The sequence below is a fragment of the Temnothorax curvispinosus genome, unplaced genomic scaffold (assembly GCF_003070985.1).
Source record: "Temnothorax curvispinosus isolate PA1 unplaced genomic scaffold, ASM307098v1 QBEX01017759.1, whole genome shotgun sequence".
Classification (NCBI taxonomy): Eukaryota; Metazoa; Arthropoda; class Insecta; order Hymenoptera; family Formicidae; genus Temnothorax; species Temnothorax curvispinosus.
The window spans coordinates 112,710-138,594 of record NW_020227539.1 but is presented as its reverse complement, the minus strand read 5'-3'; the positions used below and the strand labels follow the sequence as shown (position 1 = coordinate 138,594).

The 25,885-nt window shown below is 37.5% G+C and overlaps 3 protein-coding genes across 8 annotated transcripts; 2 read left to right on the top strand and 1 right to left on the bottom strand.

Moving 5' to 3' along the window:
• Positions 1-473: 473 nt before the first annotated feature.
• Positions 474-4,792, top strand: LOC112467677 (DNA-3-methyladenine glycosylase-like). Of its 3 annotated transcripts, XM_025036384.1 has the most exons (6): positions 474-647; positions 1,214-1,374; positions 1,643-1,790; positions 1,871-2,077; positions 2,241-2,450; positions 2,696-3,659. In XM_025036384.1, exons 1-6 carry the CDS (start codon positions 629-631, stop codon positions 3,100-3,102), a joined length of 1,152 nt encoding a protein of 383 aa, XP_024892152.1. In that variant the 5' UTR covers positions 474-628; the 3' UTR covers positions 3,103-3,659. The 3 variants fall into 3 exon arrangements, with proteins under 3 accessions (XP_024892152.1, XP_024892150.1, XP_024892153.1); XM_025036382.1 differs by lacking the exon at positions 474-647 and having other exon boundaries at positions 1,140-1,374; XM_025036385.1 differs by lacking the exon at positions 474-647 and having other exon boundaries at positions 1,141-1,374; positions 3,574-4,792.
• An 11-nt stretch (positions 4,793-4,803) lies between these two features.
• Positions 4,804-12,145, bottom strand: LOC112467676 (vacuolar protein sorting-associated protein 18 homolog). Of its 3 annotated transcripts, none has more exons than XM_025036380.1 (19): positions 12,003-12,145; positions 11,598-11,696; positions 11,338-11,521; positions 10,717-11,051; positions 10,579-10,626; positions 10,010-10,199; positions 9,553-9,674; positions 8,993-9,208; positions 8,570-8,686; positions 8,398-8,510; positions 8,176-8,287; positions 7,684-7,866; positions 6,959-7,276; positions 6,633-6,768; positions 6,299-6,520; positions 5,993-6,144; positions 5,707-5,804; positions 5,183-5,494; positions 4,804-5,022 (listed from the first exon to the last, which is right to left on the bottom strand). In XM_025036380.1, the coding sequence occupies exons 2-19, from the start codon at positions 11,676-11,678 to the stop codon at positions 4,959-4,961; spliced, it is 3,003 nt and encodes a 1,000-aa protein (XP_024892148.1). In that variant the 5' UTR covers positions 11,679-11,696; positions 12,003-12,145; the 3' UTR covers positions 4,804-4,958. The 3 variants fall into 3 exon arrangements, with proteins under 3 accessions (XP_024892148.1, XP_024892147.1, XP_024892149.1); XM_025036379.1 differs by having other exon boundaries at positions 11,909-12,144; XM_025036381.1 differs by lacking the exon at positions 10,579-10,626 and having other exon boundaries at positions 11,909-12,143.
• A 137-nt stretch (positions 12,146-12,282) lies between these two features.
• On the top strand, positions 12,283-25,842 carry LOC112467673 (ectopic P granules protein 5 homolog). Of its 2 annotated transcripts, XM_025036375.1 has the most exons (31): positions 12,283-12,760; positions 13,024-13,275; positions 13,360-14,139; positions 14,356-14,772; positions 14,871-15,275; positions 15,479-15,698; positions 15,842-16,014; positions 16,207-16,347; positions 16,635-16,795; positions 17,052-17,181; positions 17,401-17,945; positions 18,071-18,248; positions 18,439-18,462; positions 18,924-19,151; positions 19,224-19,387; positions 19,471-19,656; positions 19,730-19,853; positions 19,934-20,455; positions 20,575-20,717; positions 20,791-20,968; positions 21,175-21,372; positions 21,440-21,571; positions 21,715-21,954; positions 22,099-22,282; positions 22,390-22,946; positions 23,103-23,272; positions 23,348-23,556; positions 23,678-23,923; positions 24,017-24,233; positions 24,308-24,517; positions 24,604-25,842. In XM_025036375.1, the coding sequence occupies exons 1-31, from the start codon at positions 12,743-12,745 to the stop codon at positions 24,953-24,955; spliced, it is 7,704 nt and encodes a 2,567-aa protein (XP_024892143.1). In that variant the 5' UTR covers positions 12,283-12,742; the 3' UTR covers positions 24,956-25,842. The 2 variants fall into 2 exon arrangements, with proteins under 2 accessions (XP_024892143.1, XP_024892144.1); XM_025036376.1 differs by lacking the exon at positions 18,439-18,462.
• Positions 25,843-25,885: the final 43 nt, after the last annotated feature.

The window sequence follows — 25,885 nt, the reverse complement described above, 5'->3', positions numbered from 1 at the left end:
TACTGAGCGATTTTTTCCATTGAACGTAGCTAATGCGCGCGGGCATTTGGATGTCCAATAGGAGTGCGCAGTTCCTAGGAACAAAATGACGTATTTGTTAGATCGTTGAATGACTACTTCATGGTTGAATGATTAGAAACATATACATATTAAATTATCCAATTAGTTCGCCTGGTTCGCCTAATCCAGCTTTGTCATTCGCGAATGCGAAATTTTGCTGAAGTACGACAAATAAAGTCGATGCAGAAATATAAAAACATATCTATTCATATATATATACAATTATAACATATTGTTATACGTACAATTACTCGATTATAGATTTAAAGAATAGTATAAATAACAAAATTATTATAATTGTAAACAATAAAATTAATTTCAAAATTAAATACAAGTTAAAGAATAAAGATAGCATAATATAAAATGATATAACAATTTGGTAAAAATATAGTTTATTTTTGCGCGGATTGATAAAAAACCTTTACATTTGGATATACTTATCGTTTGATTTTGTTATGAGATATGCAGCCTGCTGGCAGTCCATAGGTCCATATACTTATGTAATCTGTAATCAAAGGTGCATTATTAATTTTGTGAGATTCACGAAACGCAGATTGTGTGTCGATCGATGCTGAAAATAATCCACAGTAATTTTCTTTTAAATTTTTCTTATCTCTAATTATTATTGTATCAATTATTGTATCTTTATCTTGGTGAACAAGTAAAATTAATATTTTTACAATTTTTTTGTGTTTTAAATTTATGAAGATTTCAGAAAGATCTTAAACTTCCTCAGATTTTATAATTAAGTTTCCTTCGAAAATGAAAATATTAGACCATATGGGCTCTCCCCCATGGTCCTTCTTTTATCTGAATAAAAAAAAATGAAAATATCATCTTAAAATATTTCAGAATTTACACATATAAGAATGCTAGAAGATTCAGATTTTAGCATTTCTAAAAAGTGTTTTAATTTGGTAGAACAAAATCTGAGAAATTTTTTAAAATATATTGTAAAATTATACAAAAATTGTGAAAAATTATGTGAAAAAAAATTCTAAAATTTTCAGCAATGTCATCTCCAATTTAGTAATTAAGATTAAATATCGTAAAGTATAAAAAATTGTGAGCTGTACACACCAAGAACACTGCCGGTTTTTAACCTAGCCTTAAAACCTGATGTTTCGCATTGTCCGCGAATTGTCTCGCGTAGAAATAATTCATTCACGAGCCACTGGAAGTTGCGGGACGACTGGATTCGTGGCAAAGAGCCAAACAATGAAACGAACGAGAGCGGCTACGAGGATTCAGCAGGGAAATAAAATCGAGAAGGATGAGAATGGCGAGGATACGATAACCAAAACCCGAACGCCGGTTTGTTTACATTTTGTGCATAGCTGTCAAGAATAAGGGCGAATGTATCAGTTCATTTCAACGGAGTAGATATAAATGAAATAAATATTTCTTCAAGAATAATAGCACTTTCCTTACTTTTTCTTGAACGTTATGAGTTGATTTTAATATTTTTAATATGACTACTGAAAAAAAAATCACTGGAAATAACTGGAACAACATATTAAATAGTAAATTATGTAATGGAAATGTCATATTCATCTTTTGCATCAGCATTACTTTCTGTTAGACGGTGTCAGAAAGACCAAAACTGAACCTCAAGTCCTTACGAAATCAAAATACTAAAAATGTATCCAATACAATGGATCAAGTTGTTGCTTCTTCTAAAAGATCCAAGGTTTCTCAGAGAGAGCCCAAAATGGAAACTCACGTTGAAAGTAAGTAAGATCAATCAGTCAATTACAAATTATCTACTCTACTATTTTTATAAACACGCTCATCTGTAATATTCATATAGAAGGAAAGGAAGAAGAGGAGTTAAAACCAAACGCAAAACCCGGTAAAGGAAAACGGAGAGCAGTTGTGGACTTGCAGATGATGAAAGCAGAATTGAGTCAATTAGAGGATCCTCCTGTGACACCCTGGGAGAAGGAATTATCATCTGGCAGATTGCAGTACGAGTTCTTCGATACTCCCTGTGAAGAGCTAGCGCAGCGGCTGTTGGGTTTGTAAAGAATTCAACTTCTCTCACACAACACTACTCATTATATTAAAATTTATCTTTTTATTTTTAAAGAATAATGTGGCGATTACTTGAAAGACATCCTATCGCTTCTTTTCTGTTTCGTACAAGCTGTATATTCGTTAATTTTGTATTTCTCCTACAGGAAAAGTACTTGTAAGGTATCTCGAGAACGGGACTGTCCTCAAGGGTAGGATCGTAGAGACCGAGGGATATTTAGGCGCGATTGACAAGGCGTCCATGACTTACCAGAACAAAGTTACGCCTCGCAACCTGCCGATGTACATGCCACCGGGGACTATTTACGTTTACATGACATACGGCATGTACCATTGCTTCAATATCTCTAGTCAAGGTGAGTACAGTAAAACTAATTTCTTTCATTATTTCTATTCTACGAAGAATTAAGATGAGTCTTCTTTTCACTTGTATGAAATGATAAAGACCATGTAAATAATATGAAAGCAAAGAACAAGGTTGTCCCCTAACTCATCAATAGCAAAAAATACAGGAAGAATGTAATAGATTTGTTTAGAGGGAAAATATCGCGTTTTTACAATCTCGAATTACATTTTTATTACAATACTAAATAACGTTTAGAGGGGAATGCGCATGTTTTGATCAAAGCGGTGGAACCGTTGGTCGGCCTCGAGTATATGGAATTGCTAAGAAATATGCGGCGCAAGGATAACGGAAGAGAAAAACAAATCGCGACACATGCAACGCACCTAAAGCAACACGAGCTTTGCAATAATCCGTTCAAGATTTGCGACGCGTTTGCGATCGACCAGGACGCTTTCGACCGGAAGCTCGCTTATGCGTGTAATAATCTGTGGCTCGAGAGTCAACCCTTTGTAAGGTCTCCTACTATAGTAGCCATACCATCTGAAACCCCTAAATCGAACAATAATCGCGCCGTAAAGACGCGATATTATGTACTGGGAAGCGTCAGCGTCGACGAAAAAAATTCTGAATACGAGGAACACGCTTACATCGCAATAAGTTAAGCTTTATAAATATTAGATAAGTAAAAAACTTCTTACGTTCAAATCTGTACCTGCATGGCAAGTTTCAAATTTTTTCTCGTCTACGAAAATATATTTCTATTTGAGAAGTTAAGAATTTTTTAAAAATAGTTAAATTAACAATTATATAACTTATAAATTTTTAATTCCTTATATCATTTTACGACACATCACGAATCTAAAATCATATATTTTTAATCCCAGCGTGCGTGCTTAGCGGACTTCAAAATATAGAAGCTTAAGGTCGAAGCTAATCCTTGTTTTAGCTGAAGCTGAGATAGACTTTCATTGAATCCTTTAATCGTTGATATCTCTACACGACAAAAGAACGTATTTTACAGTGCCATAGTTTCATAGAAATACCATATATTCTTGGATAGAAATATAGAAGAATTGATCCTTACATCCGCGTAGCTTCGAAAGATCTTCACCTCACTGTTAATAAGATCTTAGGTGTGGGATGTGCGGTGCTGCTGCGAGCCGTCGAGCCTCTAGAGGGTTTGGAGGGCATGGCTGATCAGCGTAAGATGAAGAGGAAAACCCGCACCGATCTTAAACCGCACGAGCTGTGTAACGGCCCCTCGAAGCTCTGCATGGCGTACCAGCTTAATAGAGAACATAACAGGTATTCTGTTTGTACATGGAAGGGTATGTGGATCGAGGACGATGGTGCACTGGAGGATATCAAGATCGTTAAGGCCGCCAGGATCGGAATCGATAGCTGCGGTCCAGAATGGGCCAGCAAGCCTTTGCGCTTTTATGTTTATGGTAACACGTCCGTCAGCAAGAGAGACAAGAAGGCAGAGATGGAAATTCTTTAACTGCTCGAGGCTGATCGTTCTATCAAGTCCAATTTGCATGCTCCTACGTAAAAGAAAAAGTGATATTCTTATCGAGTGCATTTAAAAACATTCTTTATATAAATCTGAATCATAATAAAGCAACAAATTAGTCATTCGAATGAGATACCAAATTATTGTTAGAGAACCACGAAGCACAAGGTTTCTCGTTTCTTTTTCAAGAGAAACGATTTGATAAAATACTTTACTAATGATCTCTCCATTTAATATTCTGCTATAAAAGATTGATAGTTCAAAAAAACTTATGCCCGTTAATTATTTATTTATACAAATTATTGATAAAAATGTTGACAAAAATTGATAATTAATATTGATACGATTAAATTGTGAAGTAACAATTCTGCGAAGATTCGAAAAATTTGATTATGAAATTGTCATCAACAAATTATGTACTATAAAGCATCAACGTTGATTAAGATCTTAATGTTGTATACGTTTATTTTATACATTCAAATTGTATACATTTCTGGCATGTGAATAAATTATTCGATTTTGGCAATGAGTCGATTAAAGTAACTTATTACAATGATTGGATCTGTATTATGCGAATTAAGTTTGCTCTATATTAATCAATCTATACATATACATAAATACGATTTAAATTATATATAATTTAAATTATATATATACATATATATATATAGGATCTAAATTGTAATCCTAATAATTAGATCATAATAATTTCACTATTATGCGACCCAAAGTCTTAAGCTGAAGTTCAATGTATTGTAATATTTTTTTATGCATTTATCTTAAGAAACTTAAAGCTATAGGAAAATTAATAAAAATTTGAAAAATATTAAATCTCAAAAATTCAATGTTGAGATCATAATAATTAATTTATGACCAAGCTATGATTATCGTGTATATATGTATATGTGTATATACGTATAATACAGGGCGTAATTAATCTCTTCTCAAAATAAAAGAGAAAAAAAATAAGCGTGCTTCTATCACATTTTCAGCGGGGAAACCTCATCACGTCCATTCCTTCATCACGCGTTCGTAATCCTCTTCCTCAATAAATGGCTTGTCTATCGATCTGTAAATCAATCATTACACATTGATTCATTAGAATCCAAAATTATTTTTAAATTATAGAATTTTATATAATGTTCGCAAACATTCTAAAAAATATTTAAATTTTATTTAAAATTTTGCAATTAAAACTCCTTAACTGTTGAACCATTTATCAAACTTACTCTATCATAAGCTCTCCGCAGTAGAGGCATTCCGAGGCGACCAGCTCGTCGATATCGGCCTTGATTTGGTCCCTCGTCGACAACGACACGGAGATCGTCGAAGTGGTGTCTTCGGGCCGGTTCGAGATAGCCGTGAGTTGTCGCTGAAGATCCGCCAGTTTCGTCCTCTGGTCCATAGACAGCATCGGCGTTAACGCCGCTACTAAACAGTCACTGTGAAATTTATGACCGCAGGGAAATACGTAGAAGGGTCTCAGCAACAGTTGTACGTCGCATGTATTACACGTGTCCCGCGCATGCACGAAGGTGCATCTGAAAATAAACATAAATCATAATTAAATCGAGAACAGAAATGTGTATGATGCCCGATATTGTAATAAGCAACCATTTTTGGAGTACGATACATTATATTTAATGAATTTTCGATAAACTTAACATATCCTAATTTTATTTTATTTTTATATTAAATTAAATTTAGATGAAGCAAATCGTTACTTTATTTATTGTTGCGTAGTTTTCAATACCTGGTTCTGAAGGCTTGAATGTCCTTCCGTATTAGTTCTGCTGCTTTCGTGGCTTCCTGCATCTCTTCCTTAAGATCTTGAATATGCTGGTTATATTCCTGAACAAAATTTAACAAAAGTTGTTGTTTATAAATAATTACTTTTTTCGAATCTAATAATTTTTTATATCTATATAATTATAAAAAGATCATTAAAAGGAGATAAAATATAAAATTAGATATCTAGGACCGGGAGAATATTCAGTTTGAAATCTGATCATAAATTCAAAAACAGATGTAATCTGTACCTGCAGGGAATTGCAAATAGCTTCCTTGAAATGATCGATCGTGACGAAATCAGAGAAAAAGGGCAGAATATCTTCTATCCTAACTAAATCACAGTGTTGCAAAAACTCCATTGCTTGCTGTATGTCGTCTTTTTCTCGCACCACGTGCTCCGCTGCACATACATGTACAACAGTAAAAATATATTAAAAAATAAATTCAATAATAAGTTATAAGCACAAGTTTGAAATTACAATAAGTCTGGTCGTATATACAGCATTTCTAATCGTATCAAGATGATTGTTGATTAAAAAATTGTCTTGAATTACCTATCTTCAACCATAGTTTCTTCCTCAACTCGTCATCATGATCAGATGGCATAGCGGCGATTTGCTTAGCGAGATCTACGCTGATCGTGAGCGCGAGATCCACGGCGGTGGTCCAGAGACCGAGCAAAGCCGACAATTGCACGCAGGCTTCCGTCAAGCCTACCTCCTGACACAAACGCAACGCGTAATGCACGTCATAGTGCACCATGCTGATATCCTGACCTAGAAATAATAGCAACAGGTTATTCCGTTTCAAACGAGACAACAAGTCAATAAACCAATTCATAACTGAAGTAAATTGATTCTCCATAAAAAAAGGCCACGAAATGTTTACCTTGAGAGCTTATATATCGCATCACTTCGCCCTGCTTGTAACGCGCATACAAGGATAGAAGAAAGTTGTGAATTGCTTGCTCCTGCGAGCCCTGCTTGTACACGCAAAACTCCAAATATTTAATAATTTCTTTTGCCTGTAAAAAATAAAAAAATATCAATGAAGCTGCTTACGCAGTTAGAGAAAATAGTGTAGTTCCAGATATCAATATTACTTTTTAATGTAAATTTTAATTAACAACCAACTGTTATTCTTAATTTAGTAATTATCATTATATCGACACGTGTAAAATAAGAGTTATAATATGCTCTCTCTTTCTTCCTTACGTGCTTTTCGTCACTGTTGCACGAGACCAAAGCTGGCAGAAGCTTCGCCGGCTTCAGTGACGATCCTTGCGAGATCAAAACGGCCACCGTGGGCCGTGGCAGCTCTTGTAATAATATCCCGGCGAATTGATAGAAGAGGTCCTTATTGTTTTGACTCTTGAGTACCCCGAGTGCCTCCAAGTAGTTATTCTTGTACAAGTGCTGACGAATCACCTCCTCGTAGTTGCAGTGCATTATTGTCAGACATATCAGATTGTCTTTATCACCGTGACTGGCCATCAAGTCGTATATCGTGCTACGGTTTCTCCTGATACATTCCTGCATCCAAAGCTCTAGTTACCGTTTTTCAAGGTGATAGTAAATTTAGAATAAATCGATTTAATTCGATAATTAAAAAAAAGAGCTCAAACATGCAATACCTAAATACTGGAATGATTCTTAATTATAATTCTAAAATATCAATACTTCAAGAAATAAATTTAGAATTGTAAATAACAAAAATGTCAAACACATAGTAAAAAATATAATCAGAAAAAATTATTTAAAGTATTTTAATTATATTTATAATTAATTATATAATTAAAGAACATTTTTTTAGAGATGCCTAATTTATATTTATATATCTTTTTCTTCTTCTTTCGAATTCCATATTTACTCATGAAATATAATTAAGAAGCACCCTGTACATCCTTTTTTTTCAATCCACCCTTATTCTCTCCAAGTACCTCGACTTTGGGAATGGTGAGAAAGCTGTCAAACTGCTTCTGCAATTCCGTGTACTGTGAATCGTGAAGGTAGGACGTGTTGCTGCTGCGCAGAGCTCCCATTTGATTCATAAACAGTTCCGTCACCCAAATGACAATCATTGTTATCTGCGTCTTGTCTTGCGTCTTCAAACCATCGAGTTTCTTGAGACAAATAATCATTTTAAAATAAATAACTATTGATTGCAATTTTGGAATTAAATAAAAATATTTAAAAACTTTGAAAATCTGAAACGTTTATACACAAAAATATAAAAGTAAGAAAAAATTGGAATGGAATTATATTATAGCAATTGCATTTCAATATATGTATAACTAAAATAATAAATGTTTTCCACAGTATTACCTGACTTTGTAATTATTGTAATTAATTAATACAAATGTTCATTAATTTTTGCGTAAAATAAGAGAACTGCTAGATAATAAAATCGCTAGATAATTCTTATCGTTTACCTTGCGCAGAAACGTTTTCAGGGCTTCAATTTGCCACTCTTGCAGAAACTTCAAGGAGACCTCCTCGAAAGACGAGTGAGTATCAGCGTATATTAGCGCGCTCTTCTCGTATCTGCAAAATTATATTCAAGATATTACAACCAAACCAAATAAAAGTAGATAAAACTTGGAAAAAAAACTTTTTATATACACATTCATATATACGCAAACGCACAAACTTACTCTTTATTCTTGAAGAGCATTTCCGCCTGTTTCACGAGCACTTGATCGATGTGCGCCGGGTTGTCTCTGCAATACTGCTTAGCCAGTTCAAATTCACCCTTATCGACGTATACCTGAATAAAAGATCATTGTTATTGTCAGATCAAAATTATTACATTCTTATTCGCTTTACCTGCCAAACGTTCCTATCTTCCTTCGTTACTTTGTACTTGAAAACAGCTCGCTCGCTATAAGCCCAAATCGACCTCGTTGCCGGATCCTTGGTGATGCCAATTAATTTGCCGACTGCCTAAACGTCATTAAATCATACTTGCATAACATATGTATATTTAACATCTCGCGAGGAAGTTTTACCATTACATGAACTCTATAAAATCGAGCTCTATTAAATTAATTATATTTATATTAATTACAATTGCAACACATTCTCTCTCAACTCTCTGATTCTCAGTGTAATTATGCAACTCGTGCGATCGCGTAAAAAAATCACGGCGGTGCGGTCTCGCGCTGCGCGTGTACTTGGCGCGAGACTGCCGTGTCTCTTGATAACTGATCATCCTAATAATGATAAAGAATTGTTGAAAAGTGCACATACGTCATTGTAAACGTCTTCGAATATCAATTCCTGATTTAGAAGCGATATGCCCTTCACGTGATCCGGATACAACAGCAACGCATGGAATTCCGTCAGTACAAAAGACAACGGCACCGAAGTGGTTTGCGGAACGTTACTACCCATGAGACTTGTTTCCGGGCACGTCAACATCCGTTGATTCACCAGTACGTATTTCGCGTCCGGTTTCGCGTCCACCTAAAACCGATCATCATGCACTCTTCATCCGGATCAATGGTTCTCAACGCGAGCCAATGAACTCCAGGGAGAGGTCGTCCCACATTTCTAAGCAATCATGCGTAAAAAGAATAACACATTAGAAAATTGCAAAGTTTATGAGTGAGCTATCCGAGCTTCCCTATTTCCGTGAATAGCGGAGGAATAACAAGTCGTGAAGATAAATGAAGTACAGAAGAGAAAGCAACAAGAGATTGAGAAACGCACGTTTAGATTTACATGTGATATTAACACTCAGATCTTTAAAGTAAAACAGAAATATGACAGTATATAATATATCAAGAAACACGGTAGTATAATTATACCTGAGCATACAGGATACCAGCTTCCGTCAGCCATCCAAATGACTTTGGCAAGACGCCTAGGAATGGATAGTAAAATTGCATCTTCGAATATGGCAAAGAATTTATTACTTCGTTAAAGGTCTCTGTAAACATATAACACATATATTCATTCAAACGTGCTGTATGTACCAACGTTTCTTAATTTCCTCAGATCGCAGAACACTGAGCAATTCTCCTCTTCCTTTTCTATTTTTCTTGACACGCTTCTATAAGCGAATATTTAAAAAATAAATGCACAATAAACAAAGCGAATCGATATATTTAGATTTATACTTGAATTTAGATATTTAATTATAATAAATCTAAATATACTGGTCTTTATACACAGAATTACTTCAGAGTTGTTCGAGGATCTGAACATTTAAGGAATATTGAAAATGCAAAATCAAGAATATGTTTTATTTTATTTCTCTCTTACCTTGTGCGTTTAGATATCTATAGAATACTTGTTGCAAAAGAGGCTTCTCTTCAGGATTGCCAACGGCACCAATGTACTGGTAAATGCGCATAAGGGTGGTCACGATAATCACATATTTATCCGAATTAGGAATTTTGTGAAATTCTATTCCAGTGATCGGAGGCTTGCTATTCTTTCCAATGTCAAACACCTAAAATCATGTTTATAGCATGAAAAATATTTCATACTATTTCAGGTAGAATATTTAGATGATATCTAAACAATGATTAAAAATATAAATAATTAGAAAATATTAATCCCTTTTATTTCAATCATACAAGATCACTGTATAAATTTCTAACGAGTTTTTACCTTTCATAAAAATACAAAAATAACTTTTAGCGTTTATTGCTTTCTTTCACGACCAAAAAATGATAATGCCAATAGAAAATATTTCCTAATTACTTATTTCTTGTGAAATCTAAATCTAATTAAATCTTGTGAAATTTGAATTTATCGTACCTATATAAATTACATTTATGTAAAAATACATATTATATAAATATATTTAAAAAAACATACAAACTTACCAATCCTCCCGCCTCTTTTGAACCATAAAGAGGCAGATAATTCGGAAGCTTTGTTAAAAATGAATAATGTAATGGTGAAAGGGTGTTAGTAGCAGATAAATGAAATGATGGCCCTACTAGCGTGTAAGCAATTAATACCTGACGCCAGTACTGCTCCAAACTCGTGTTAAAAAGCTTGTCATTCTCCAAGCCGATCTCCGTTTCGAAAATCAGGCCCTTGGAAGTGCCTAGTAGAATGGGACCCGAGCTCGTTTCCGAAGCATTAGAAAAGTTCCAGCCCACCGCGGTGATCTCGTGACCCTTGAACTTGCCAGCTTGCTTGAGCTTCGCCGTCTTCCTATGCAAGTAGAATAATTCCGGCGGCGGGTTGTCCCCGTGTCTCGGCACCAAAGTTATCAGCAGGTGATGACCCAAAGGGTCCAAAAACAAGCCGGATATTTTCATGCTCAACGCATACTTGGATATGTCGATTTCTGCAAGTGAAAACTTGATGTTCTATCAACGAAGAATTAACTTTCAAGTAAATACGCAATGTATATATAATTTAATGTATACTTGATATGATGAAACGCAATATAAAACCTGCATTTATAACCTTCTTATTAAAGACTTATACAATTTATTAATATTTATATATAATTTATCAATAAAAAAAAATAACTTTTACGTATCTATAAGCCAAACAATATTTGCAAGAAAAATTTTATCATTTACATATTGCTACTACTAAAATAATGCAAGTGGCTGTGCCTGATCTACCTTCAGTTTTGTCAGGTTGCTTCATGTCGATGCGTAGCAAAATGTTGTTAGCCATAGCAATCACAATTGCGTTACTGCTGACAGCTAAGTGAAGAATTTTATCTGACGGCAAAAAGTTGACCTTCTGCTTAGTGAATATGGGCCCGTCATCTTGCAGCTTCATTTGAATAAATCCAGCTGTGCTCTGTAAAATATGTTACAATGTTGTTGAGTGACTATCTATATCTATTTCGTTAACTGGCGTCTAGCAACGGACGTACGATATCAGGACGAATTGGCGGTGCCGGCACTTGCTTGGAACGCTGAGAAGCTTGCTCGTACTGGTCAAACATCGACGTCATCTTGATCGCTGAGTAAATCTGTGCACACATACGTACATTTACATTACAACCACGTTATTGAAAATATTAAAAATATAATAACAAACAGGACATTTCTATTCAGTGTTTACATCTAATATAATAAAATCCAAATTTGCAAAAAAATAATATAAAGCTCAATGGATTCAAATTAATAATGAAATAAATATTGCAGATTCTCTGATACAAGAAAGTGACATTGTTTCACTTGCCGATTCAATCTCGAGGTAAATAACGCATAGGGAGGGAGGTTTATAAGTCTAAAAATTCTTGCGTCTCCTAAATAAGTCCAATTGACCGTCTTACGCCATCGTAAAAGTCTTCGAAAGATGGATAGATTTCACGCACGTGGCATCGAGGGGAGTTGCCAAATTTTTCACGGCAAACAAATATTGAACAATATCAGCTGATCGCTGGTGACGCATAACGTCAGTCGGAACGTTCTGTCTCGATGAGTTTCGGAACGCGATTCCCCGATTAGTTTGTTCAGCTGATCAGTGACTGGTCGATCTGCTCAACGACAAATGCGATTGGTCATTTCCAATGGACTGATCGGCCGATTAAAGTTAATCGGAGTTTGGCCGAAGTGGCCCCGAGTTGCCCCGACTGTTTACAATTATACGTGTGTGCCTTCAGGGACACTGCGTGAAATTTCATATCTCCGTTTCGATCAATTTAGGTTAGATCGATTGTCGCTGATACCGTTCGGTTTAGATGCACCCAGATGAGCTGTGCTCAGCTGTGCCTGGACGAAACGTGATCGTCGGAGACCACACAATGAATCCTGTTGCCTCATCAGCAAATGAACAACTAATAACAATGCTGAATAACAATGATAAATAGTGTGTATGACGTTATCTCCAATGCACCAGGTTATCGTACTTTTCTTCGCTGCGTCCGATCGCCTTTGTCACGTTTCAACATGCAGCAAGCATGTTTCGTTACAGCGAAATTTTCTGAGACTGTCGGATAATATTCAGTGATCCAGTCGCCGATCGGCACTGATCGATAAATCCACAATTACTTTGGCGGTCATCCTATGCATTATGGAGAAGCAGAGACAGGTATAAAATGTATAAGGCTTTGCATTGCTTTCTTTTTCTTCGTAATGACGTCAGATTATATTTATATGACAATTATACACTGATTATATATTATCTTGCTTATATTTATTTATATTATGAAGCATTTTCTCATTTCTGTCTGATATAGATTTAATATTTGTTTGGATTATAAATTTTTTTAGTGATAAATAAAGTCAACAGCGATATTTCAGATTGAATTTTAATGTAACTTTAAAGAGTTATCGTATTCTTGTCCCCTCTAGAAGAAGAAACGAGATAAATCGCGCCGTTCGATTTTGGAGCATCAAATACCAGATGCTCCCACGTTAGAAGAGTTTGAGTGCCTGCTTGGAGAGTCGCCCACAAATTATCCCAAGGGTGAAGCTGTGGAAGATATAGAGAGCGAGTTGCATTCGGCCGCTATTGATACAGAAGTTTACGAAAAACAAGCTGCTGAGAGAGCAGCCCAGAAAAAATGCGGTCAGGAAGTTGAAGCGAATGAGGTTGAATTAGCGGTACGACACTCAATATTTATTTATATAGGAAGCATTTCTAAAAACAAAAAGTGAAATTACATAAAATATTAACATATTTTTCAGGTGTTGCTGTTAGCTGAAGATTCTTATGACGAGGTCGACGCCGTCCAACCTTGTCCGGTGTCCGACAACACTGTAGATGATCAAATAGAACAGATTGATCAAACAGATCAAATAGATGAAATGCAAGTAGCTGTTTCCACAATTCAACTGATAGACGTATCGTCAACTATCCCAGAGGAAGCCAGTCAAATAGTGCAAGAGTCCGAGGATACAATCGAAGTACCGACTCCGTGTGAGAAGACCCCGTCGAAGGAGACGGAAGTTTTGGAAGTTAAGAAAGATACGGCGAGTGCCTTCAAGGATGTCAGACCATTCACGGATCAGCAATTGGCGTCCTTGTATCACAATCAGGAACTGATGTTGGTGGATGCTTTTGTAGCCGAGTTTACAGAGACGCAGTTGAGATGCGCACCGCTTAGGCAGCAACACAGGCTGCACGAGCTGCTGATGAACTACTTGAGAGTGCGTAACCATCTAATCGCAAATTCGTACGAATTGGAGCGTTTGAAGAAGAGCTGCCGGGAGACGCAGAAGCAGCTTTGGTGCCTGGAGAAAGCGTCGGAGACAGAGAATGGCGAGTGCCAAGATGGCAATCCCGTCACTGCCACTCATGAGTATTCGGTCGCTCATTTCAATCAGCAGGCGCTGATAGCGCTCTCCAGGACGCTATCGGCCATCAAAGACACCCTACACGAAAGCCAGGCGTTGTATTGCTACGAAGCAGAGTCGTTGCGTCTGCAAATTGAGCATTACGTGCAAAGAGTCGCTAGGAGCTTCAACGTGAGTTATCTTCTATCAAAACAAAGTCATTGGAACGTCAACTATCTAGCAATTCGTTCATTTTCAAGTTAAGAAGATCTGAGATTGAGCTCAGACTAAACCGAATTAAAAAAAAAATTAAGTTAATCATCAAGTAAAACAGATACGATAATCTTATAATCTACACTGATTCTTCACACAGCTAAAAACTTATTCAAGTTGCTTTTCTGTTTTCAGGAGTTTGCCAATCTTTCACAAACCGCCCCAGCAAATCTTTTACCGGAGCAATCGCCATCCCAGACAGCTCCGCAGCTGGTCGAGCTTAGGATGTGCGTAACTGTCCTGTTCAACTTCCAACGTCGAGTTCTCAAAGACGGCAAATTCGTCACGGACACCAGAGAATGGCTGTCGAAACTGGTGGCGGTGCTCTTGAGGGTCGCTACCTGGCAGGATCATTTGTTTCTATTGAATCATATACTGCGATGTCCTGGCGGCGTGATGAACTGGGCCAAATCCTTCGTACAAGTGCCAGTGCCGCCAAAAGTCTCGGGATTGAGCTCCTCGCCATTTAACGATCCATATCTCGATCATATGATTGCCACTCTCGCAGTAATCCTGCTGCCAATCAAGGATCGAGATAAGTTCTTAGAACAGGTAAAATTAAGGATAGAACGTTAATCGTTTTAAGAAATCGATAGGATACTTTAACTTCTTAAATTGTTCTCACATTCTCGACTGAATTTGCTACACAGGTGCAAGTATCTCTGCAGGACACTGCAAACAGTCCAGGGGATACAGTGTGGGTGATGCTGGATGAGGAGGGCGAAGAGGACGAAGATATCGCTAACGTCGGCGCTAATCTCTTTGAGAGTGATCTGATTTCTCTTCTTCATCAAATCCCGCTGGACAAACTTTTCGAGCAGGTGCTGTTTATTCAGCGCCAAAACGACAAGTACGAGCAGGAGGAGAAAGCCATCACGGACCATCACATGTTGCGTCTCTTCGCGTTCTACAGCGTGCTCATCAGACTTCTGAAGCAAGGCCTGAAGTCTTACGACTCGCCAAGATATAGACAATTAGCGAAGAGGCTCAGCGCGTTGATCAGAGACGTTGTTCAATATGCCAGCGATCAGTGGGAGGCTTTCGACAAGAGCCAGGTATGTGAAATTAAAATTTATGGATTTGCAGAATTCTACAGATTAATATTAAGTTAAAAAATCAAAAGGATATATTTTTTTCCCTCAAATTTTGTTTTAATTTACCGAAAATTTAAATAAATAGAGGTTTTTTTTTCACAACTTTATAATTTCTGGTATTGCATATCTTGTCGCTTTAAAATTAATAATGCAATTTCATTTAGATAACCGACGAGTCAATGCTGGTGAAACTGCAGACCGAATACGATTGTTTTTTCCTGAGAGCGATCCTCTGCATATTCTCGTCCCGGCGTCTAGGTGCCTGGCAATATCTCGCCGCGATACCATATCATATTATATCACCCACCACTCTGTGGCACATCTTCTATATCCTGCATACTGACTCATCTGGTGATACAACAACATCAAACACGTCAGTCTCAGGTAAACTATGATAAGATAATAATATTACAAATATTTCTTTTCTACAATTTTTTTAAATTTATCTTTTTATCTATTTTTATCTATGTCATTTTTTTAAATCCTTTTTGTAAAAATAGATTATTAACAATGAATTGATGTCGTAGACTGGGATACAGAACTGAGTTGTCCTGAACTTCATAAACAATTTGAAGAGAAGCTGGGCAACTTACCCGGCGACGAATCCTACTTTCTGCTAACAACTTTTGCTAACATGGCCATGGCTAGAGGCTATAAAGACTACGATTTTGTGAGAACAACTACGATTGATCTATTTCAAGTACGTTAATACGGAAGTATGTTAAAGTACATATTTGAATATAATTAGTCAAATAATTTGCCGTTAATGCGATAACGACGAAACATTCTACATATAAGTAAGAAAATTTAACAATTTATGTCTTACAAATATTAAACTCAAATTTTGATGTTTAAAATTCTGTTAAACTTCATCTAATTAATTGAATTACAGATTGGATTTCTCAGCGAGAAAACTCAAGAGTCCTGCTCGAAGGACGCGAGATCGCTTTTATTGAACTTGACAAGCAAATATCCTACTCTCTTGTCTGATATCCTGCAAAAATTAAGGGACAATTTTGTATCAGTTGGAAAGGTATAATTTTTGTTTTGTATTATAATTTTCTCTCTACATAGTATTTACTAAACTCTCTCAAAGTTCTGTAATTCCACATGTAAATTGTATTTACTAAACAACTTTATTATATTTAAACGAGATTTATATCAATTAATATCTCTTATAAAATTACTTAACAGAAATACATATATAATTACAAAAAAAATATATAATATTTGTAATATAATAATAGGCTAACTTATCACTGAATTAACTTTTCAGATAACGTGTGTATTAATATATATGTATAATTTCAATGATTTTAGTTGAGTTTGTATTTGTTCACGGAGTTGAAGATAGGAATGTGGGTACCGCAACAGCAGGACATAGCAATTCTCTCCACCTGGTTGCATCAACATCCTTTAACTTCATCCGAAAGCCATCTGGCTCGATTGGTTCTTACACATTTAAATTGGGGCCTCGACACGTGAGTCATTTCGATATTTCTAACGTTTTTCGGAAATGTAAATCTCGAAAAAGATAAGGATATAAAAATATCCCATTATTATGCTCAATTTTAAGTTTCTCGAATTTATTTGTCTCTATTTCTCTTCTCTTTAAATATTTCATCTGATCGAATGTTTTGTGACACAATTAAATGTATCTTCTATTTTTCAATTAATTATCGAGAAACTATAAATTCAAAATTAATGATTAACATATAATCGATCTTTCTCTTATAGAAATGACAGTCTGTATCTTCCGATTGATCTGCATCGACAAGTGGCACTGCTGATTGTCGAACTTACAATGAAACACGTGCCCGACACTCCAATACAGACGGCTTCGTTGTTAGCTGAAAGCATGAAGCAAGTGAGTTGTCAGTTGTTAAAAAATTAATATAAAATGAATTAAAAAACCACTTTGATTTAAATATTATATATTTATACAATATAATATACGTATTATTAGCTTTATATATTACAGTTAATATTTTAGAGATTGAGAACGACTATATCGCTATGTCATTGACAAAAAACACGTTCACTAATAATAAGCAAAATCTCAAGTTTATTTTTTATTTTGTCCCAGGTTTCCTCAATGGTGAGACCTCAGAACAGCGAGCAAGCATTCAGCCTGTGGGCATGGGAGATGATTAATAAACTGAGGCTGCATCAGTTGGACCGATCGGAATCCGTGTGTCAATATACCATCTCGAATCCGGCTGAGGGTCTTTCTTGCGTGCCTAACATGGAATCGGACTCCTTCTTAGAGATTCTAGTGAAAGGAGTACGCGAGAAGCAGCCGATCGCGAGCTACGTCTCCGTATTGATGACCCTGTGGGGTCACTCGGTGCCGCTGATCTGCGTCGAGGGTTTTAGCCAGTTGCAAACCTTGCAGTGCTACTATAAATACGAGCAGGTGCTGATATGTCTGCACCATGTGATACCGTTGTTTCTCGAGTGTCCAGATTCCTTACTGAAGAACGACAAATTTGTCAGCTTGATTGTGCCGCTCATCAACGCCGACCGCACGTATATGAAGATAGCGAAGAACCTGATCGCCCCGGAATTCCCCGGCCCGATTCTCAAACAATTCTCCAACATGATTGAATCTCATTTGCATCATTACAAACGGTAGGCACAAACGAAACGTATTTGCATAATGTATGTAATACTAAATATACGAATAAAAAATATAGAATAATATTATTGTAGATTGGATAGTTGAAAAATAATTATTTCTATATCGATGATTACAGGTATTGCTTGAATAGTCCGGACCGTTTCGTGCACCTATGGCTAAATGTATTGATTCTCGTCCAGGACTGGAACAAAGACCATAATGTAATGTATTTGATGGATAGCGTGATACGTGCGGCGTTCTTTCACTTAGAAGCCAGGGCGATAATGGAGAACATGTTCCAAAATCTCTTCTGCGTAAGTTTTAAGCAATTTAATTATGTATCACATATACAACATCATAGAAATTAGCAAAAGTTTAGTAGAAAGTAGATTTCACTTTTAGTAGTTTTGTATCAAATACTAAACGATTGTAATTTTTTATTATAATAATTATAATTATAGTTGTGTGTGTTCCATGTTTTTAACAAAATATTTATTTTGTTAGCCTGCTATAGACGGAAGTAATGAGGTACGACACATAAGAAACAATTTTTCTAATCTATATTATTTTTTCAAGTTAATATTACAAGTTAATTTTTCCAAGTTATATACTTACGTAGATAGTTAAAAAAATTTTAATACTTATAAATTTTATAAAATTTAGATATTGCATAGTTTTAATATTATGCAAAAAATGATTTCTTTTATTTGATATGCATGGAGGGGTAAAAGCCATAGTGGTGTAAGTCAAATTTTTTAAGATATTGACTCATGTGCATAGATATGCAATGTATATAATATATAAATTGCATTTATGGCACACGAGTCTGATTTTAAAAAAATTTGACTTACACCACTATGGCTTTTATCCCTCCATATATATATATGTATATAATTTTATGCAGTTTAATAATATAAATTTTCGGTTATTACTATCATACTTACACTGTAAATGCACTTAATAAATGCATTTGGATATGTAATTCATAGAATATATCGTCCAATCGGGCGCCCGGGTCGTTTGGATCATTTCTGAGTTGGGCAACAGGCTCTTCTAACTCAGCAAGCCTCCTTGGTGGAACCGTTCCAACAATATGGCTCGCTTATCAAATTCTGTCAACAGAGCAACATGATAGGGAGCTTAAAACCGGACTGTGGCGAGAGATCCTGCGAGAACTGTCAATGCAATCCAAGATATCTTTAGACACTGCGCTCAAGGTTTAAAACCAAGCGTATAATTATTAAACATACTCCGAGTATGTAAAATTATAACTATGAAAATCATTTCAGAGGGCCTGTGCAACAGTGAAGATTACTCCGTTCGGAGTAGGCAACCTGGCTATTTATCGCTGGTCCCAGCAAGCCCTTGATACACCCATGGATCATCCCATTCTGCCTCTCTTGTGGCAGAATTTTTTTAGCTTGTTCCTCGCACGAGCTCCTACCATCCCAGGGTGATTATTATTGCCTTAACAAAGCAATAGTTTTCATATTATTACTCGGCAATAATTTATTATTTTATTTTTAATTGCTCCAGATCTATGGACAAAGGTGGGGTCGGAGAAAAATTTTTTGAGGGGATGATAAATCTAAGCTACTTGAAGAAGTTGAAGAAACGACTGCACGAAACGACAGAGTATTTCCAAATGAAAGGAGAAAAGGACACGGACAATGGAAAACCGATCACGGATGATCGGCGTGTATTTTATTTCAGTGCTGCAAAGTAAGTGAACGCATATAGAGAGAATGAAATATTTTTCTTGAAAATATATCTTATGGAACGATATTTAATGCAGGTTTTATAAAACATTGAGCCTTTGGTTGGAGGAACCTCGTCTTCAGGAACCGGGACTTTATCTTCCAGCCCTGCCACCGCAATATATGTCACAGAGGCTAATTCTACTAATGCAAGGAGATCGAGTAAGTCAATCGTGCTCTCAAATGACGTACGACTTCGCATAGTAATACCGTTAATAATAATATTAATTGCCAACTTCCAGACCCTCTGGCTGGAATACGTCGACTACTGGGCGGTGCACCAGAGCCAACTCAAAGCCGTTTGTGAGTGGGAACGTGCGACGTTCCGCGATCCCGAGAACCAGTACCAGAAGTTTTCTCAGCCTTCGTCGAACGCCATAGAATCGATCGAACCTCTTTGCAGAATCTTCCGCAGGCTGAGCTCCTACGAACCGCCGGTTCCACCGCCGCCTTTGAGCCGCAATCAGCCGGTGCTGGGCTGCTTAGCCAGGGAATGCCTTTACAACTCCGCTACCGTTATCGATCTAGTCAAACCACATCTCAGAGTCATCCTTGACTATGCACAGACCTACAGTCTCATGGTATCCGAGCACACCGCGGCGGACTGCAGCTTCCTCGAACTAGTTCCAACTCTCTATCGGATCTATGAGAACCACGTTACCTTGCATGCTCTCTGCGACCCTGCGCCATCCGGTCAGAGGCGCTCTAGATCAGGCACGCCTCCCACTGTGCATTGTGCAGGCCCGGCGATCATCGAGATCACAGTAAAGAATATTAAATATTAAAAGATTTATAAATATACAGGCATACTTTTATATGTAGTAATTTTTATCCGAATCAAAATTTTTAAACTATGTTTTTAGGAAAATTTTATATTTTATAGGTTGAGGAAGCGCACGTCAGCGAAGGCGTGGACCATATGATAACCCAGAACCGGGCCGAGTATGAGAATCTCTTGGTGAAAGCTAGTCAACCGCCACCCAGCAAGGTCACTCTGGGCTGCGTTTTCACCGATCATTTAATCGCGTAAGCAGAGTTTAGTCAGATTGATCTTGTGCGCGATCACATTTTTTAATTCTCGTCTATTCTCGTTCTTCAGGATGTTGGAGCACGAGTTAGCTGTCAGTCGTACTAACGAAAACATCACCGTATTACGCAAGGTACAAGAGAGTGGAGTCAAACTGTTCTATCATTTAGTAGAATTCTATACGGAAGAAGCAGCGCTATGCCCTCCCACGAAGCAGCTTATCACTACTTGCTTGGAGAAGCTAGGACAGGTGCGTATAAAATTTAAAATTTCGGTATTTGCCCGCAAGAAAGATCATAAATATTTTTTTGTCTATAATCTTTTTTTTTTATATTGTGTATGATCTCACGAAACAAACTTGAATAAAGCAAAAAACGAATTACAGAAACTGTGAATCTAAATATATACAGGATGGTAAAAACATTTCTCAAGTATGGATTTCCGTTCTGTTCTCAGTTGTTCATCAGCGGCGAGGAAACCCAGGGTCCGCAATTACTGAACGCTATAATTCAGAGGCCTAATCTCGGAGGTCTGTTGGGACCACACTTTACTCCTGTCGCTGGAGGAGCCTCCACATTCTTGCAAATGTATCAAACCGTCGTGGACCTGTCAACCGGGTCCAATGTCGACTTGTGCTTCGTATTGCTCTCGAAGGTAAAATAGTTGAACTAAATTATAATCTTCGATTACGACTACTGGATTATTATTGTCTCTGTTGCAGTTTGACGTCGGCAGCTGGCTGAACTATCGCCGTCCGCGACTGAGCGAAAGATCTACCTTCATAGATCTAGTTTCAAGGGCGTTGTGCGACATAGGCTTGACTCCTGAAGAGGAAAAGCTGATGCTGCATGAAGTGAGTATCTTTATTCGTATGTTGGATCTGACAACTTAAATTTAATTAGATCGAAACTTATAGAAATTGAATTAGATTAGAAACATTGTTACATTTATTTCCGTCGAAAGGAAAACTCAAAATTATGATTATTATTCACGCAGCTGTTTCGAAACCATCTACGACTCATTCTTCTGCACGAATTCCCCGAGCACTATGGTGAAGTATTGAGCGCAGTGCTGAGAGGATCTGAGAGCCAGAATCTGTCTCTGGATGTGTGGCGCGATTTGTTGGGAGCTCTCAGCGGCAAACCAAGGAATATCGCGCCCTCCCAAAATCCTGCCAAAATCAGAGACGAAATCAGGCACTACGCTACGGAACAGAGGCTGCTGTCTCGCCAAGAGGTCTGATTTCACAAACAATTTTGTTGTCGGGAATGATTATGCGTGTACAAAAAGAAACATCTTACATTTACCGCTTTATTTTATACGTAATAATAAAACAAAACTTGGTATCCATGGTTCTATGATACTGTCATGCAATTTCAGATGTACGATACTGCTGTGCTTCTAAGCCGACACTTCATGAAAGAGAGATTGCAATATGGATTATACGGGCTTTATCCGAAGTACAGAAGTTACAACGAACCATTGACCATATTTTTGGGCATGATCGGTCATGCTCTAGTCGTATTGACGCTACAGGCTGATCGAGGGTCACTTGCTGATCAATGTAAGCCAATATTCTATTGAAATCTTGAAATTTTAAATATCTTAATAGCTACATAGCTATCTGAACTTAAAATCACATCTAAAAGACTTCGTTGCACGTTCTTCCAGTGTGCGAGAAGATCTGGCCGGTATTAAGCGAGATGTACGCACCATGGATCACTCCGTACTGGACAAGGAACCTGCGGGAGCCAACGGCCGCGTGGATCCAGCAATTGACGGACGACAGGTCGGTGCTGCTACCGTGGATCATTACCGACGGTCCTTACGCGAATCGTACGATGACGATGTTCGCCGAGTGCATTCGTTTCATCATCGACACCATGCCGGCATCTAGTAAGATTCTCAGCTTCGTATGGCAATTTTACGTGGCCAATTATGCTCACGCATCCGTCAAGGACCATGTACTGAACGTTGTGCATGGTAACTTGTTGTCTCTTCCTTGGGATCGCTTCTACCCTGCTACCAATGATGTCGAGTTAATGATCAGGGTCATTGATCAGTATCTGCCGGACTGCCATTTGTTCCTCGGAAGCATCTTCGCCTGGGTCAACTGGTCTGCCTGGGTCAGTGAATTAACCACGCAACCGTTGCCGGTCGCCGCCAGGATGCACGTTTGTCTGTTGAACCTGTTCGTGAAACTATCCAATGAACCAAACGTCAGACAGGTAAGATAGAAGAGGATAACTCCAAAATCTGTGAAATAAAGTAGAATTTGAGAAGGATATGAGGATATCTAATTTTCAATGTACTAAAGATATAAACTCGCTAAAGTATTTACTGAAAGAGAGATAAAACTTCAGCTGATGGAACCAATGTTTCAGAACGAGAAGGCGGTGCAGTTAGTCATGGAAGCCGAGAGCTTCTCTTGGCACTTAATCGACGCTGCGGCGTACGATCAAGTGATTAACTGGCATGTGATGAGTTGCGATCCTAAAGTGATCCTATGCCTGGGCAAAGACCAGACTCATCCTATCGATACAGCCGTCAATAAGTAAGTCTAATTCAAAGTGTACTCGTACCGTAAGAATTAATACTATGTCAAATATAAAAATAATTTAATATGCAGCTTGCTGAAGATAGCAGCAGCCTATGATCCTGCGGTGAAACACTTTCATCCTACCACCCTGAAGAAGAGACAGATGTATGTGCGTTCCTCGATGAAGTTGCTGATCAACTGCACCACGAGGCACAAGTCCCTGTTTTCGACCAACAGCAAAGCGTTCACTAACACGTTGTCACGGATGCTGGACGAGATGGAAACCGTTATCACCAGCAGTGAGTATCTAGGTCTCAAAACTAAGTAATTCAAGAATCTAGGATCCAATAGTCTAGCTTGCTCAGATTTAAAAACCTTTCTTCTCACACTGTTGTTGTAATATCAATTTTTTCTGCTTAGCTGTCTCTGAGTCGCAACAGGTTGCCGAGGCCGGTCTGCTAATCACTGAGCTTTTGCATTCAATCAATCAGAGTGGAGCGCTGGTCGATTACCTTCGCAGCAGTTGGACGGTATGGTTGCTAGAACGAACTGCTAGCAGCCCGGTGCTGATGGGAGTGTTAAGAGTGATCGGAATGGCAGTCGCTTCCTCGTCCACTCTAGGTCATCTCATGGAGGCTGCCTTGGAGGCTTATTTCAAATATAACAGTAAGCAACTGATCAGCTATTCTCGTGTAACGTTTTTCCTGTTTTATTCATTAGATTTAGCTTATTTATTTATTACACTACGTTCTTTTTCAGTAACGGAAGACGTTCGACCTACATGGGCTTCGGTATTGATGGTCCTACAGTCCGTAGTACCGCGTCAGCCGCCATTAGAGTCCGTGTTGGTGTCAGAGGGAAGACTGTTAGCCCTTTACTCTGTATTACTGAAGAGACTCCCGTCCTGCAGAGATATCCGGGAGGAGGGCATGCTTCTGATTAATTTAGTGGACTGGATTAGCGCTATTAAAACCACGTAAGTGATTCTGAAGAATAAACCGAATAAAATCCTAAGTAAGTTTACGTTAATAACGAATTTTGCTTATCCAGAGATATCGTAGAGGAGAAACTGCCTTTGCTGTGGGCGAAAGCATGCGAGCTGGCCTATAGGCAGTGTCAGTACAGTGAGAACACAGTGATCGCTGCCAGAGCCTTGAAGGGATTAGCACGAGCATTGCTAACAGTAGCGGACGATGCGGGGCAAGGATGGGGTATCCTGGGGGCTATTGGACTAAGAAAAGGCTCTCAGCTCACCGTACGGTAAGCTACGGCGATATAATTATCGAAAAGTAGGTTTATATTCCCCTCATACTCTTAGCAGCCTCGATTGCCCGCTCGATTTTCAGGTGCAAGTTCCTGAGCCGCGCAACAGCCGTCTACTGTTTGGCACAATTACCAGAATCCAAGTCCGATCAGCAATTAGTGAGATACACTCCACACTCGCCCGGTGTTGCACCTTCAAGATCGACCGATCCGGACACGATGGAGATTCGTCCTAGCGCAGAGGCTGTGAAAGCAATGCAGAATCTGGAGGGGCTCCTGATGAACAAGCAGTATACAGAGCTACGGGGAGATGTGGAGAGAGCCATTAGACTCATCAGGGATTCCGCCAACTCACTTCACAATGCAGTAGAAATTGTTGGCGCACTCACCACGGAGCTCTACAATCAAAGATACCTGCATGTGCTGACAGAGTGATACTAGTTTTATTTAAATTTAGCGACGGGCTGACAAACGCCTCGAATCGTTTCGAAGCGTGATACACACGACCTCGTAAGATTCTCGATCGTAAGTCGAGTTTTGAATGGTTGTATTACGTCTTTCAAAATTTTCAAACGTTTCTAACTCCTCGCAATTAATTTTAATGTTTCAAGATTTTTCAAGATTTGCAAAGATTTCCAAAAATCGATACTGAGTATTTTAAGGAAATTCTATGATTAAATTACTTGAAAATTTGCGTGATTGAATGCCCATCATTACGTAAATTTTAAATAACGCGTTTAAATTGAATGCTGTAATAACTCGTATCGGTTTGGTAGATTGAGATTGCATTGTGATTATTCATTTATATATTATAAATTATAATCGAATCCTGATCTCTGTGAAAACGTAAAATTGTGATATAATTTCAATCTTAAATTTAATTGCGTAATTAGGATAAGTCGCGTCTTATTGTTTAAATTTTTTTAGATCTGTACCGATCTCTCTAGTCACGAAGTTTTTTCTTTAATTCGAGACATTGTAAAATCTAGCATGCATTCAATTTAAATGACCACAGTTACATAAATAGAATTACGTATAATAATTAAAATGATATTTAAGGACGCAATTGTTATTTACATTTAACGTAAAATTTATTGTGCATTCGACTTGCGTCATCGATGCTTTGGTACCTGCGTACATAAATTCTGTTGTGTTGAATCAATGAAATATTTGGATTTATATTTACATATCACATTGAGATTTTGACAACGCAATTAACTTATGAACGCGATTAATATAGTTTCGTTGTTGATATTGCACGAAGTCATTTAAGAGCTGTCATAAGAAATCGTTGATGAATAAAGAGTCGATTATTAAATGAATTCTTGATGTCAAGTCGTCATATGAAACTACGATGATACTACA